Raw genomic sequence first — 15,764 nt, 5'->3', positions numbered from 1 at the left:
TCAGCGGAATTCAAATAAGCAAGCTTCACAATAAAGCTAAAGTACAAAAAATGACAAAAGTGCAACAAAATGAAAAATTTGCATGTACCACGCTTTATCTTTCCACAGCAGAGGTCTTCAGAACTTATCTTAATATGTAGGGGAAAAGGGGGCACATGTGAACATTTTCTTTTTCTTTTCTTTTTTTTCATTTTTTAATTTCTCAGAAAATATTTTCATTTTCTCACAGAAAAAGGGTCCTTATGACTGAATAGTCTTTTCTTTGTGCCATGGAATGTTTTCAGATTTAAAAAAAAAAAAATATTTCTGTACTTCATGGATTTTTTTAAAAATGTCTTCAATTGTTCACATGTGCCCCGAAAGGGGGGTAGATGTGAACAAGCTTGGGGCACCTGGTGAACACGATTGAAAAATGCAGGACTAGCATCATATTTCAACGAAAAACTCGTTATAATGATGCATTAACGTACGTATATACTAATTGTATTCAAAAGTTTGTAACCTATACTGTCAGCTTTAATTTTACAGTATCTGTCATTAAGAAAATATTTTTTCTGAATTATAGAACCCTGCTCACTGTCAAATTTTAAAGTTTCATAGCTTGTTCTAATCAATGAATTGACAAGAAAAAGTCTTATAAGACTAAACAATAAAAATAATATTTTATTATGTAAAGTATATTCTTGTTATATAAAGTGTTTAAGCTTCATACAGAGTATGATGATGAAATTTAAAATTTTTCTAAACTTCAGTTTTTATTTAAAAAAAAATATTTTGTCTTTATTTTCTTCGTAAATATTACATATCACTAAAACTTTTGCTAACTATTTATTAATTAACGAATTAAAATAATAATTAACAATAAATGTATAAACTGAGTGCAGTAAAATAATAATCATAAATCTCTACATCTCTTTTAACAGTTATAATAAGCTTACATTGATATTTGTACTTGCGGAAAGAATATGGGAGCTGTTTTCATGTGCCCCTACATGTTGCGTTCACAAGTGCCCCGGCATCTACCTTAAAAAACTAATTTTCAAAAATAAAGAATTTTTAATTTAATTACAAAAATTAAACACTGACATAAATTTAAGTGAATGTTCATATAATGGTTCGCAATAACTAAATTTAGCTTATTAGTTAGTTTAAAATATGCTTTTACACGAAGAAGACAGTGATGAAAGTACATCAGCATCTGCTAAAACAAAGAAGCTGTCACCACAGGAGCATAAACTGGCTACTTGCTCTGAAAGTTTGTTTAAAAAGTAGGGCTCGTACTGGCATTACTTGAGATTTTTTTAAGATTTTTTGCTGGACGTTATCCTAGTAAAACATACCATGTTCACATGTGCCCCGTGATCACACGTGCCCCCTTTTCCCTTAAATAGTCTGAATCCCGCCCGATACATGAAAAATTGAAAATAAATGCCAAAGCTGAGCTCCTGTGTGCTCCCACGCAAATTAAGCCCTGGCTAAGACTTTAAAAAATGCAAGGGCGGATATAAGGGGAGGGTCATAGGGGTTACGACTCCCCCTAAACCACCGGCAATGTAATTCATCCACATCGTGTTCAAATACTTTCTGAGAAAAAATATAGACGATTGCAGTAATCTTTTCAATTAATTAAATACTTTTAGGAGTAAATGAAGGAAATTCTACTTCCTTTCATTGCTTATGAAATTTAGACGCCTAATTTCTCGTCCATTTGGTGCTTTTTATTGACACCCACGCAGCTTCAGACATTTTGTCCGCACCTTAAAAAACGCACATTGAAAAGTTAAAGTTTATGATCGGTGACAAATCTGTACCTCAGAGAAAGGCTGACATAAGTCCAAAAATTGCGATTTTCCGTTTATTAGTGCATTGTATGCAGAAGCCTATCCCGCATCGAACCATGTGAACGTAATGGGGTCGTTTCCAAAATTTTAAAAGTATTTTTTTTTCTGAAAGAGCATGCTTAAAAACATAGGATCTGACCATTTTTTAAATAATTTGTTTATGTTTAATATTTTTAAAAAAATTACTTAAATCAGTGGGTTTTCATTGTTTACGCTTCTGTCGTGTGACATCACAAATGATGAAATGCCATTCAGTGTTGCCCATCACAGAGCAAAGTATTTAATTCGCATGTTTTTTTCACGTGTATTGGCAACGATATGGTTGATAGCAAGCGTAGAGCGCAATATTTAATTCGCTTCTTGATCATCATAACATGGAAACGTGGTAGGAACATGCGCCAAATTGCATCATTTGTGACGTCATAAAGACCACGCCTTCTTTGAAAAATCGGACATTGAAAAAAAAAATATTAAAAAGTAACTGTTGGGAAAAATAAAAATATTTTCTGGGGATTCAAGTTTTTTTTTTTTTTTTTTTTTTTTTTAAACCAATTCTATCAATTTCAGTGACTAAAAGTAGTACTTTTGACTGAAGGAAACCACCCCATTCTTTTTAAAAAATCCCTTTCAATTTTTTACCAGGGTTATAAGAGCGCGCATCCCATCCTTTGCATGCGCCAGAAAAAAAGTTTTTCCTCTGTACTGTAAAATTACCATGATATAGATGACTTACGTCCTTCTGGTTCTGAGGTACAGAGATTAGAATTAACAAGAAATTAGTTTTTGCCAAAAAAGAAATAAACACAGCATTTAATGAGCGTCTTCTGGACAAAATATCTAACACAGGAACCAAAATTAAGTTCCTGTTTTTAATTCTCTTTCATCAGTTTTAAAAATAAAATGACGGAAGATGCATATGAAACATCAGATAAACGTTAAAAGGGGGAAAAAAGCTCTCCAAACAAACTGAAGAGATAAAATAATAAAAATGCTAACGTCACCTCTGCCGTTCTGCTTCCGTGGAAGGAACTCCAAGCAATTTCGGACGATGAGTCATTGAAGGTTAGGGTATCCCAAAAACAGAAAATTGCCGCCTCACGACGCTGCTGGGTTGATAGCCGACAGTGTTGACATTTTCAGTGTGGCGCTATATCCGCGGGTTCAATGTTTCTGTCATATCAATACGTCATCCGATCGCGATCAAAAACAATAAAGCGCTGAGGGAAGTATTCCAGAGCCAAGACTCAGCGTTCCACGACTGCCGAAGTAGGGAAATGTTATATTTGACACAGGGACTGCTCTTGCGCAGAAACGGAAAAAAACTGAAGCCATTTTGTGTCGATCCCATTTGCGCGCTCTTTTCATGGTGGTTCTCTTTTTCCTTTTTCTTTTTATTGTTTGTTGCTCGGGCATTCTGTCTCTCTTATGAATAAAAGCGGCTTCTCGACTCACGCTTCAATGATTTGGGCCGTGGATGACACGTTGCGTCTGTTTAGCGCCACTACTTTGTTTCTCTTTCGAACGGAAATCCGAAGCAAATGTGCAGAGAAAATTTATTTAAAACAAATAGAGACCACAACGAACAGAAAACGGGGCAATTTACCCTTGGTAATGGGGGGTATTCATTCAAAAGTACTACTTATAGTCACTAAAATTGATAGAATGAGCAAAAAAAAACATGGAGCACAAAAACTTTTATTTTCCCATCAGTTATTATTTATTTATAAATGTCCGGTTTTGGAAATAACGCGTGGTTTTGATGACGTCACAAGTGATGTACTTTGGCGCGCTGAATGTTTACACACTGTTGAAAAAATAGATTGCCATCAAACAGTAATAATAATAGCAACCATTAAGAAATCAATTACTATGATTGCGCTATAATATTTTTATCTTTATCTATTGCCAAAATATTGCGCTCTGCGCTAATGGCCTCAGTGAATGGCATTTCATCACTTGTGATGTCATGAGCAGAAGCAGTAGTATAAAAAATAAAATTAAATCAAGGCGCCTTTTTTTTTAACTTTGTCAATTTTTTTTTAAAAAATGGTTAAATTTTATGGCTTTTTCAGAAAAAATATTTTTAAAATTTCGAAAACAGCCCAATTCGTTCCTTGGACACATGAATTGAAAGTAATTGTAAATTATGTTGTATTAACAGGGTTGTCCAATAAGGAAGCGCAGACTGCAACCTAAAATTGTTATGGGTGTTTTTAGAGTATTTTCCCTTTTCTAGGGGGCTCTCGGTCTTGGATGACCTTTATGACTTTTTCAGGGGGGGGGGCAGGGCCGCGCCGTCCCAATGTGTAAGGTCGTGCGACGCACGGCGGCGCCAGAGCCAAAAAGGCGCTGAGCTCCACCGATCAAAAATGCTCCAAATGAAGGGGGGGGATTTCAAACCAAAAAAGTAAAATAGAATTCTTCATTCTATCTAATAGCGGCGGTAAAATTATACTGCTCATGGAAACAAGCAATCCTCTCGCTGCCTCTATCTAAATGGAAAAATTATTGACTTGTGTCTAAACATACTATTCAAAAACGCAATCATTTACACTGAAAACAAGTGACTAATTGATGCATGCATTAGCATTTTCCTTCTTGATGTGGAGCCGTGAATGCTATTTATTTTCTAATTATTTTCCCCATGCGAAAATTTCGATTTTTTTAGCCAAATACGTGTCCTTTGCGAGAACTTAAAATTTGCTACTTTAATTTAAAGAAATCCTTAGAAATCAGGTAAATTTTCCGCAAAATCATTTCTTTAGTATGAAGATATTTGCACAACAATTGTCGCCTTTAACTGCCCGCCCCCATGTTCTGTCTCTTATCCGCTCTGACAGACCGATCGCTCAAATGTCAAATAGAGCTATCCACTATCCAGTGCCCCCCCCCCCCCCCCCGCCACTGTAGCACGTGTGGATTATCATATGGGTATTGACTTAAAATAAGAATTAAAAAAAGAATAAACAACAGCTTGGAAAACGTTATTACATTCCAACTATATATAGCAAAAAAATATCCCATAAAATGAACTACTCTGGCTAGCTCTAATGATTCCAAGTGTAAAGTAAGCCCAGGCTTAGAAACCGAAACTGTTTGTAACATTTGATCGTCTGAGAGTGCCACTCACTTGTTCTGGAACTCCAGTCTAGCCAAGAGCTCCAAATCCTCTTTGGAGCACGGTACTCCCGTGGGAGACAACAGAAGGAGAGGCCTCTTGGTTCCGGATTCCTGGGCTCCACCTTGGTTTGGCTGAGGGTCCTCCGAGGAGGACGAAGTGGAGGACAGGGTGGAGGTGCTGCCACCGCCGCAGCCGCCCAAACCGGGAGGTGCGGGGGCGGCCTCTGACGTCATGGTGACGTATGCAGCTCTCAAGTCGTCGATCGCCCCCTTTGGAACATGGGCGGACTGCGACCAGGTGTCCTCGACATCTTCATTGATGGACAGTTCGGGCTCCGACAAATCAGGAGTTTCACTAAAAGGAAATAAGCGTAAATTAGTATAAACAGAAAATAAGCAACAAGAAAAAAGGGATATTGTCAAAGACTATTAACCGATTTCCCAATGGGGGGGGGGGGGAATCGTAAGAGCTTCTGAGATTCATTCTTCACATAACTTGTAAAGAGCACTGCAAAAAAGTACAAACCTCAACCAAAAATCGCTTCAGGACAATCAGACTTTTTTTTTGGGGGGGGGGGGGGGGAGGGGGAGGAAGAGGTGAATAAGTCATTAGTAGATACATAATAAAATATATATGCCATACCTGGCTCAAGTTTTGTATAGAGTATAGTTTTACATATCCATTCAGTATGGTGTAAAAAATATTAATCCGCCAAATAGTTTAAATATTTAGCGCCTACTTAGGTTTAAAACGGCTAAAAAGAAAAGAAATTTGAAATATTTTAGGAAGACTTTAAAATGTAACTTCAAAATTTAAAAGAACGTACAAGATTTAAAAATTATATTGTTGCACAATTTGCTAAACGAAATGCATCAGCATTCATCAATGAAAGAATTTTTTTTTAAAGACCATGATAAGGTAACACAGTCAAACTGAATACTGGTAAGACAATTAAATTTTTGACAAGAGCAATCGTTCAAAATAATATTTAACGATACATATTGAATTAAAAATTTTAATGATATATAGTTTTGATTTCAATAAATTTAGAAAGGTAAAGAGTTTATCATTATTCTTTTTTAAATTATCATACTATCAGTTTGCACACAATAGTGGGTAAGCAAATTAAAAGAATGAATTCAAAGTCAAATAATCTTTTAACAGTTGAACTGATTCAATAAACATTTTTCAATGCAAACCGTTGTTGTTGGCATCTTGTGTTCGCACGATTCGGATATCCTTCTTTTCTCCCCCTTTGCAAATGAGTTTGTCAATAAAATATATCTAGTCATTAATTTGATCATATTTAATGAATATTTACATAGATAATACATACTACGTATATTAATGCACCGTTTATTTCAAAAACGAATCGAGCGCAAAAGTTCTAAAATTTCGAAAAAATATTTAATTTTGTGTGAGGACAACAACATTTTTAACTGAAAGGGATAATATACATTCAGATATATTTCTTTCAATAAAAGGTGTTTTAATCTCCAGTGAACAATTTATAATGATAATATTTGTTTTATCTTGAAACTAGAAATTATGGCGTTTGATTGGTGAAATAAACGATTCAATTATTCACTTACTTTAATATAATTTCAGGGCAGACCACGCGGAAACTTATTATAACTAGTCTCCTGAAATAGTAATCGAATTTTAGGAGATGCTTGGAGAAAACGCACTTCAACTGAGCAGAAAGTTATTCTTGGGAGGTCACATCAGCACTGGCAGACAGACGAAAACTATTTGAAGAGCGTCGTCTTGTCTGAATCGGCAGGGAATGAAATGACATTTCCTGGGCTGTAAAGCCACAAGTTCTGGTGTCACGTAGGGGGTGGATAGTCTGAATGCATTGCAGCCCTTTTGGGACGAAAAATCAGATCAAGAGCAAAAAAAAAAGTAATTTTCGGGAAATACAGAAACGGTGATTTTCAAAAGTCGTGATAACGTCTTTGGGTAGCCAATTATAGGGGAAAAACAACAAAATGTGAACAAAAATGCCAAATTTCATTATATTTCTAACGTGCTGAAAACGCACCTACTAAACTTCGATGATTATCGCACTTTCAACATGAGGAAAGCTATTGAGAACAACGGACTTTCATGGAATTAAGTATATGAAAACAATAAGAAAAACAGCATGGAAATTCGTTTCGCTTCATTGCGTTAATAATAAATTTTGCAGTTTTGATTCACAAACGGACAATCCAAGCAAAGTTGTGAAACTTGGACATGATTTATAGAGTCTGACTCATTAGATGCTGCTAATGTCATCGAGTGTTTCCCTTTCGCACGAACTGTTGTCAGCATAAATGAGAACCAGCTTAAGAAGAAGTGCCATTGAAAAACTGTTCAACCATTGGAAAAACTTGAGAATAGAATTGATTGAAAAAATTGATTCAAGTGAAAAGAAGAGCAGGCAAAAATTAAGATATGATTTTCTGCGTTATCAAAGACAAACATAGGGAAAATCTCTCTAAAATATTGATTTCCTAGTAAAAACCTTAGGATGCCCATACCGTGTAAGAGCAGTGGTGCACCCCCTCCGAGAACGAGACCCCCCCCCCACCCCCAAATAAAAAAAAAGTTAAATGTTCTTGAGCTGAAAAAAAAAATACTGACCGTTCTCTAACATTGTCTGAGCAATGATCAGAACTTTTAAATGTTTAATTTTGGGGAGAAATGTAACCACAATTTATTATAACATAAACAGATATTAATAAAAACAAAGAATAAAAATATGAGATTTACATTCCAATGATCATTTTTATCAAAAATAAAATCGTTCACTACTTTTCCTCATGAGTAAAAAAAAAGCACTTTCAATTTCCAAAGTTCGTAAATTGAATTTGAATTCCCAAGCAATCAAGTGTCTTTGTAATGTTAAATCCACGGCGAAATTTGTTTATTTTTCTTTTTACTTCAAACAGAAGAAAAGTAAAATCATGTTAAGAGTTTACACAATTTCTCCGATTATGTAAAATTTTCACTGCTTTCTTCATTTTTCATACAAACAATTTGAGTTCTTCTGTTAGATAGGAATGTTTAGAACTGAATTCTTAGAACTGAAGATAACTCAATATTTATTTTTCATATGCGATGTTATTACTCCTGTTTTTAAAAATAATATTAATGATGGTTTTTTTTTTTTTTTTTTTTTTTTTTTTTTTTTTTTTTTTTTTTTTTTTTGAGATGACGATTTTGATTTTTCTTAAAAGATCAGTTGTTAAAAATGATTAGTTAAAATAATGACAACTTAGAATCAGAATCAAAACATACTGAATAGAGAAAGTTTTAAAGAAACCCTTTCCAAATAGAAGAAATAAAGTGATATTTTTAAGCGGACATTACACTTTTTGAAAAAAATTGAAATGCAGAAAAAAAAAAATGAAATAAATGTCTTGAGTCAGATGATTTTTTTTCTCCGGAAAAATCTCTTTGCTCTTTTATCCTTTCTTTCCCAACAAAATCAATCGATCACTGGGGGGAAAAAGTAACTTTTAGATTGAAACTGTGAAACTTTTTATTAGTATTTCAAGCAAGATAGATAAAAAAAGAAAGCATCTTTATTGAAAGAAACTTTAAGGAAAGCTCTTTCAAACATAAAGTTTTAAAGTTTGATGCTCCATACGATCAAATAAAGCAATTACATGCTTCTTCAAGAAGAAATAAACACATCAAAGTGGTACAATAAAGTGAACAAACTAGCGAGATGATTTATTTGAAATTATTACTTTATGACGCCAATTGAATAATTAAATTAATATGTTGAGTGAAGTGGTAACACATGGCAGCTTCAAAATGACATAAAATAATATTTATTTAAGGCAGAGTGGCCCAACCTTTATTTATCAGAGAGCCAATCAAAGCTTTGTATATGAATGTGAAGGCTAGAGATATTCCTGATAGAAAACAAATTATTTTATTAAAAGACTTTTTATTGAAACTTATACTAAAAGAAGTTTGATATACTAGTTTAATACCTTTTCATTTTACAGTCGAGAAAGGAACGCAATGATTGACAAAACTTGTATCAGAAAAGCAGTGCCAATGTCCACTACTTGTTCAGGAATGTTACAGGGGAAGTTATGGGTAAAATGAAAATCGTAAAGTTCAGTTGACGTAAACTTTTAATAAACACCGTAAAGTATGTTAAAAACTTGAAGCAATAGAAACAAACTTTTTTTTTCTCAAACGTTAAAAGTATTTTTCACGTAAAAAGGTCAAGGGCCAATAAAAATGGATAGGTGTGCCACATGAAGTCCGCGGACCACGGGATTAGGCCACATTGGTTTTAGCTTTTATGAAAAAGATTCAAAAAGCAACTAGCAAAATTTATTAAATTACCATCTGATCTCAATCGCAGTTGCTAATTTGTGCTTTATAAACGTTGCTCAATACTGTTACTTTGCTACACAACAAAAGTACTACACTGAAGAGCCAAAAAAACTGGTATAGGCATGCGTATGCAAATAAATTGATATGGAACCAATCAGAATACGGCGCTGCGGTCGGCAACGACTATATAAGACAACAAGAGTCTGACACAGTTGTTAGATCGGTTACTGCTGATACAATGGCAGGTTATCACGATTTAAGTGAGTTTGAACGTGGTGTTATAGTCGGCGCACGAGAAATGGGACATAGCATCTCCGAGGTAGAGTAGAAATTTGGATTTTCCCGTACGACAATTTCACGAGTGTACGGTGAATATAAAGATTCCGGTAAAACATCCAGTCTTCGACATCGCTGCGGCCGAAAAATGATCGTGACCAACGAAGATTGCGAAACATCATTAAACGTGACAAAAAAGCAACCCTTCCGCAAATTGCTGCAGATTTCAACGCTGGGCCATCAACAAGTGTCAGCGTGCGAACAATTCAACGAAACATCATTAATATGGGATTTCGGAGCCGAAGACCCACTCGTGTACCCTTGATGACTGCTCAACACAAAGCTTTGCGCCTCGCCTGGGCCCGTGAACACCAGCACTGGACTGTTGAAGACTGGAAACACGTTGCCTGGTCTGATGAGTCTCGTTTTCAACTGTATCGAGCGGATGGACGCGTACGGGTTTGGAAAAAACCCCATGAATCCATGGACCCTGCATGTCAACAGGGGACTGTTCAAGCTGGTGAAGGCTCTGTGATGGTATGGGGTGTGTGCAGTGGGGCTGATATGGGACCACTGATACGTCTTGATGTGTCTGTGACAGGTGCCACGTACGTAAGCATCCTGTCTAATCATTTGCACCCATTCATGACCATTGTGCATTCCGACGGACTTGGGCTATTCCAGCAGGACAATGCGACAGCCCACACGTCCAAAATTGCTGCAGAGTGGCTCCAGGAACATTCTTCTGACTTTAAACAGCTCCGCTGGCCACCAAAATCTCCAGACATGAACATTATTGAGCATATTTGGGATGCTTTGCAACGTGATGTTCAGAAGAGATCTCCCCCTCCTCGTACTCTTAGCGAATTATGGACAGCCTTGCAGGATTCATGGTGTCAATTGGATCCAGCACTACTACAGACATTAATCGAGTCCAAGCCACGTCGTGTTGCGACACTTCTGCGTGCTCGCGGAGGCCCTACACGATATTAAGCAGGTGTACCAGTTTTTTTGGCTCTTCAGTGTATTACCTTAATATTACATCGTTCTGTCAAAATAATTATACCATCTTATTGGCGTTATTAGTTCATATTATGTTGAGTGTTTATAGTTAACTTCAAAATAATATGCCATAGTATTGAACCTTTAAATCATATGAGTGGTTGTTGTTGTTGTTAAGGCCTCTAAGGAGACCTGAGCTCATTTGAGTTGGCGAAGAAGGCATGTAATCGTACCATGAAATACGAAAGAATATCAAAATACGTGAAAGTTTAGAAGGCACATTCTATTCCCCCCCCCCCCCCCCCCGGATTTTAGTTTTTTTCCTGCGATAGATCTGAGTGGCATCTTTCCTCAATCCTCACGAGTATGGATAAAATATTGAAGACAGCAGTTAGTTTGTTCACAGCTATTCGTATAGCGATGAAAGTTTTAATTTCTAATCTTAGTTCCTTCCAACGAATCCTTTTTAAATTTTAGTGGATTTGGACTCATCTGAAATTTCAATATCTACGAATGTATATTCGCAATTCCAGAGCTCGAATACGCTACCTTGCGGTGGCAAACAATACTAAAGAAAAAGGTAAAACATTCCATTCTATGTGATTTCTTTGGGGTAAATTACAGGCTTTTCAGACAGTTTATGGCGTAATGTAATTTCAGAAGAACAGAAAAGAAGCTTCCCACAAACAAGATGAAAAATTACTGCCGTTCACGAAGCGTAGATGCAAGTTATGAGTTACGGTTGCGAATAAATCTTATGAGGTATCTATCATTTCACCTTTTAAAAAACACTACTTAACGTTATTACAAATCCGATTTTTGGTATTTACTTGGAAATATTAGTTGAATTTATAAGATTATTTTTCATTAATTTAAAAGTCTTATTCAACAAGTTATATCTGTTACTGAAATAAAATTTCCGTCGAAGCACATAATACCTAAGCACGTCCTCTCCGGGCACGCCACCATCAGAAATCCCCGAACTGGTGAAAGCCTAACAGACAAAAGCATCTAACAAGAATATCGTTACGCTTATAGCTCTCTTAGATAAACTCATGCCAGTCTTACACTCATTTACATAACACGAAAAGAACATGTGCTTAACTTCCCAAATAGCTTCGCTCACTTGATTAATCAATCAAAGCGCAAGTCTGCACTAGATATCTACATACAATAGACATCTTGCAACGACCGTTCGCAGTTTGAGAGCACAGCTAATCAGTCGAGTTCAGGGTAAGATGGAAGGATTCTTCGACAGGCTTGTTAGTAACCAAGCGACAAAGATCTTTTCTCCAATCTCATTGTGCCCAGATTCATTAATAAGTTGTCAGCAACAGTTTAATTTCGGTGAAGAAAGCACAGTAATGAGATTTCTGGACGAGACCAGGCTGTCAATGGATCGCATGTCACGTTTCTTCAGTTAAACTCTGAAATTTATTTATAAAATAATCATGTTGCAAGGGACGCGTCCCTGGCCCGTGAACAGAATATGAAAAGTGTTGAAATCAAGATTCTTCTCCAATCTCGCTTATTGCAACCAAATTATTGTTAAACTTATTATGCCTCATGAATGAACAAGGAGAATAATACAACAATGAAAAGCAAATGAAAAGTTTTGAAAGTTAAAAAATATTGCATCCATGTACGAAAAGCGAACTGAAATAATTTTAGGGTTAAAATTAGAACACTGGACAGATTTAGATTCCAAAAAAAAAAAGGAAAAAAACAGTTTTAAGGCCAAAAGCTTTACTGTCTGGATTTTATTAAAAACTACTACGAATTGCATATATTTCTTTAATTTTTTTTTTTTTTTTTTTTTTTTTTTGATTGATTGATTGAAGAATTTTCCCAAGTACGCCATTTGAATTTTTCAGGGAAGGAGGGGAGTGCAAATGTTCAATGCATTAAAAACCAACAAAATACGCGTAGAGGAAGTGGTCTAAATACGGGCCACCCGCTGAAAATGAGGGAAGGGGGTTGTGTGCAGTCGCAAAAATGGTATCGAATGAATCGCTAAAGGCAAAAGCGCAGTGATCAAACCGCACGTGCTTTGTCAGGAACTGTTTTGTAAGAAACACTTGCTTTTGAAGAACTCAAAACTTTTCGAAGCTTGTACAAGTTAATTTACATCTTTCTAATTTATACAGTGAAGTAAGTGGTTTTTATTTTAAAACAAAGTACATAGATTATATGAGCTTTCTTTCAGTGAACTTGATTTGAAATATTTATTTGTTTAGTAATGGTTTAGTACACCACAAACTTAAAGTACTGCGTGGTCTAAAAGCGGGCTACCGATGGTGTCCAAAAACGAGCTAACCCGTTTTTAGACCACCATGAGTAGCCCGTTCGGTAGGATGATTCCACCATCTAAAAACGGGCTAGCCGTTTTTGGACCACGCTGTTTTCGCCCCTTGAAAGTTCAGCATCCCGAATGAACTATTAAGTAGACAAACTTCAAAATCCAAACACGTCAGTCTATATGAAATATATCTTCAATCCCCACTATTGCAAAGAAATAGAACAATTGTGGCCGCAAGAGTGCCAAGACTTGCATCATCACTGGATCACCTTACAAACAGTGGCAGATACAGCCGGCGGGCAACCGGGCATTTGCCCGGTGGGCCGGTCATGCTTCGGGCCGATCAATTAACAGCAAAGTTTTTCGGGCCTGTCTACTAACAGCAAAATGTAAATTTTGCCCGCATGTGTTTAGAACAACGCAAATTCGCAAAAACAGCGTCAGTTCCTCTTGACGCATGGGCTAAAGCTTGCGGGTGGAGGGAGGCAGGGTCGTCACCAAGAGGGGGGGGGGGGAGCATGGGGATTTTCTGAACTGGGGCTGCCCAGGGCCTGATTACCACACAGACTGCCTAGGCCTAGGCCTGAGGCCCCATGTTCCTAAGGGGCCCCATTTCTTTTAAAGAAATATGCATAGCATTACAACGATATGAAAAATACATGCATTTTTTAAAAAAATAAAAATTATTACTTATTAATTGGAACAAAACTCCTTTAAAGGGGAAATTTTAATCATTCTGCCAGTAACGAATTTACTTGGTCACGACTATGAGGGGCGCCAAAGGGGATTCATAAATGCACATAAGTGATTTATGAATACATAGTAGTGTGATTAGAAAAAGAAGCCTCCAAAAGTGCATTCGTGCTTTAAAAATGTAAATCAAACACTGCATATTCTTCAGGGGGGCTCCAAATTAATGTGGGTCTAGGGCCTCACTTTTAGTTAGTCGGGCCCTGGGGCTGCCAATATATTTTTAGTGGTGTAATAAAAAATAAATGAATAAATTAAAGAAAAAAAACAGGGAAACCTTAGCGGTCGTAAAAAGTTAAAATACTTCTGGTCTCTTTGACGCTTTTGTTTATAAATGACAATTCACAATTGCTATAAAATGCAACTTACAACAAGCCCCGACGTGAGGTCATGTCAGCTTAGTTGAAGAATAGGGGCCCGGCTCGGAATTGAACTCGTGCAGAGGATAAAATATCCTAATGGTGAAAAGTGTAGAAGGGGGCCTGTGAAAAAATTGACCGATGTCATTTTTCCCGGATCCGCTTTTGCTCTCGGAAACCCAGTTTGACCCCCTGAAACAATTGAAATAAAAGTGAAAAAATGTTTTTTTCCCCTAAAATTATTTTAAAAATAGCAATCTTAAAATACCATTGAGGAGCATGAAAGACTCTACATTATTAAGATTATCAAATCAAAGGCCAAAGACCGCCGAAAGTGAGCTTCAAACATTTTTTGACGAAACAAAGTATTCTGTACGCTGTACAAACTCACGGTTTCGGGCCCCTCAGTTTAAAAAGAAAATAAGTTGATAAAAACGAATGTCGAAAGAATTCCGGTGGTCCCTAGAACCTCCCACCCCCTCCTAATATCATCGAAGATCGTGTAAAATTTAAATTTTTGGGATTCAATTTTGAATAACTTCATAAGAGAACAGCCGAATCCACTCCCGCCATAACATGGAATTCTAGTTTCGAAAATTTGCTGAAAGTACTCGAACCTCTTCCAAATTTTTAACATTCTCAAAGATGGTCTAAAACTGTTTTTAAATTAACAGTAGCAAAAATTTTCTGAGAAAGTGCCCCATCCCCTCCTCTCTCTCTCTCTCTCTGCATCATCAATGAAGAAAGTTCTAATCTCGTTTTTAGTGCTTCAATTTCGAAAAATTTTCGGGGTGAGCCTCTTGAAAACTCCTTTTGCTAACATCACTGAAGGTCAGCAAAAATTTTGTTTTTGGAACTTAACTTTCGAGTAAATGCCGGTGCTCTAGTCTTTACCATAAAAGCTTTTAAGACTTCAATTTGAAAATTTTCTGGTGAATAGCCTCGGAATCTATATCGACTTAAAATCACCAAAGATCTTCTAAAACTGCGTTTTCAGAGCTAATATTTTTTTAAAAATTTTAGAGGAGAGTCCACGGAACCTCTCTTCAAACCATATACTCCAAGATAATTTAAAATTCTGTTTTTGGATTTCCACTTCCGAAAAATTGCATCAGGAGAAACCCTGAACCTACGCTCCCCTAACATCACCAAATATTGTCTGAAATTGAATTTTTAAGACTACAATTTCAAAATTTTTCTGGGGGAGAGGCCTCCCGGCCCAATCCTATTTCAAACTCAATGTTAATCTTTCCATTAAGTTTATATTTGCTATTACTTTAATGACTCCCAGAAGCCAGAAAGCTTAGTCCACTCTCTCTCTCTCCTTGTATTAATATATGCGTTTAAAAAAAAATTAAGGGGCTGCCAAACTCGTACCCGACCCCTCCCACAAGGTTTTTGACCTCGCATTGAGCCTGGAGGTCGTTAGCGTATCTCAGTATAAAAAAGGGAATGTTTATGACAGGGCCCAGTAATGTATATTTGTGTCGAGGGACCCATCGCGTTCTAAGACGGCCCTAGTCTTTTACCCATGGACATCCCTAGATCAGTTTCACACAACAGGGTAATTAAGTTACTTGTTATAACTGCAGAAAAGGACATTCTAGCCAAGCAGTGTTACCATTACGGAAATATTTAATCAAGTTCCGGGCATTATAAAAATACTTAAAAATGGATAATTACAATCACAATTTTCCCCCAAAATAAGAATTAGCTAATACTGTATCAATTTGTTCACCATTAAAGCACAGAATTGTTCCTATCTGTTAAAT

General features: G+C 36.3%; 1 protein-coding gene across 2 annotated transcripts in view; it reads right to left on the bottom strand.

Moving 5' to 3' along the window:
* The window catches only part of LOC129222690 (ecotropic viral integration site 5 ortholog-like), a 263,327-nt gene that overhangs the window by 116,466 nt on the left and 131,097 nt on the right, over positions 1 to 15,764 (bottom strand). For both annotated transcript variants that reach the window (XM_054857222.1, XM_054857221.1), the window contains exon 2: positions 4,972 to 5,316. In XM_054857222.1, the coding sequence (XP_054713197.1) occupies positions 4,972 to 5,195 (224 nt within the window). In that variant the 5' untranslated portion in view covers positions 5,196 to 5,316. The remainder of the gene's footprint in view (positions 1 to 4,971; positions 5,317 to 15,764) is intronic.

The sequence above is a fragment of the Uloborus diversus genome, chromosome 5 (assembly GCF_026930045.1).
Source record: "Uloborus diversus isolate 005 chromosome 5, Udiv.v.3.1, whole genome shotgun sequence".
Classification (NCBI taxonomy): Eukaryota; Metazoa; Arthropoda; class Arachnida; order Araneae; family Uloboridae; genus Uloborus; species Uloborus diversus.
This window is presented reverse-complemented; position numbering and strand designations above follow the sequence as displayed.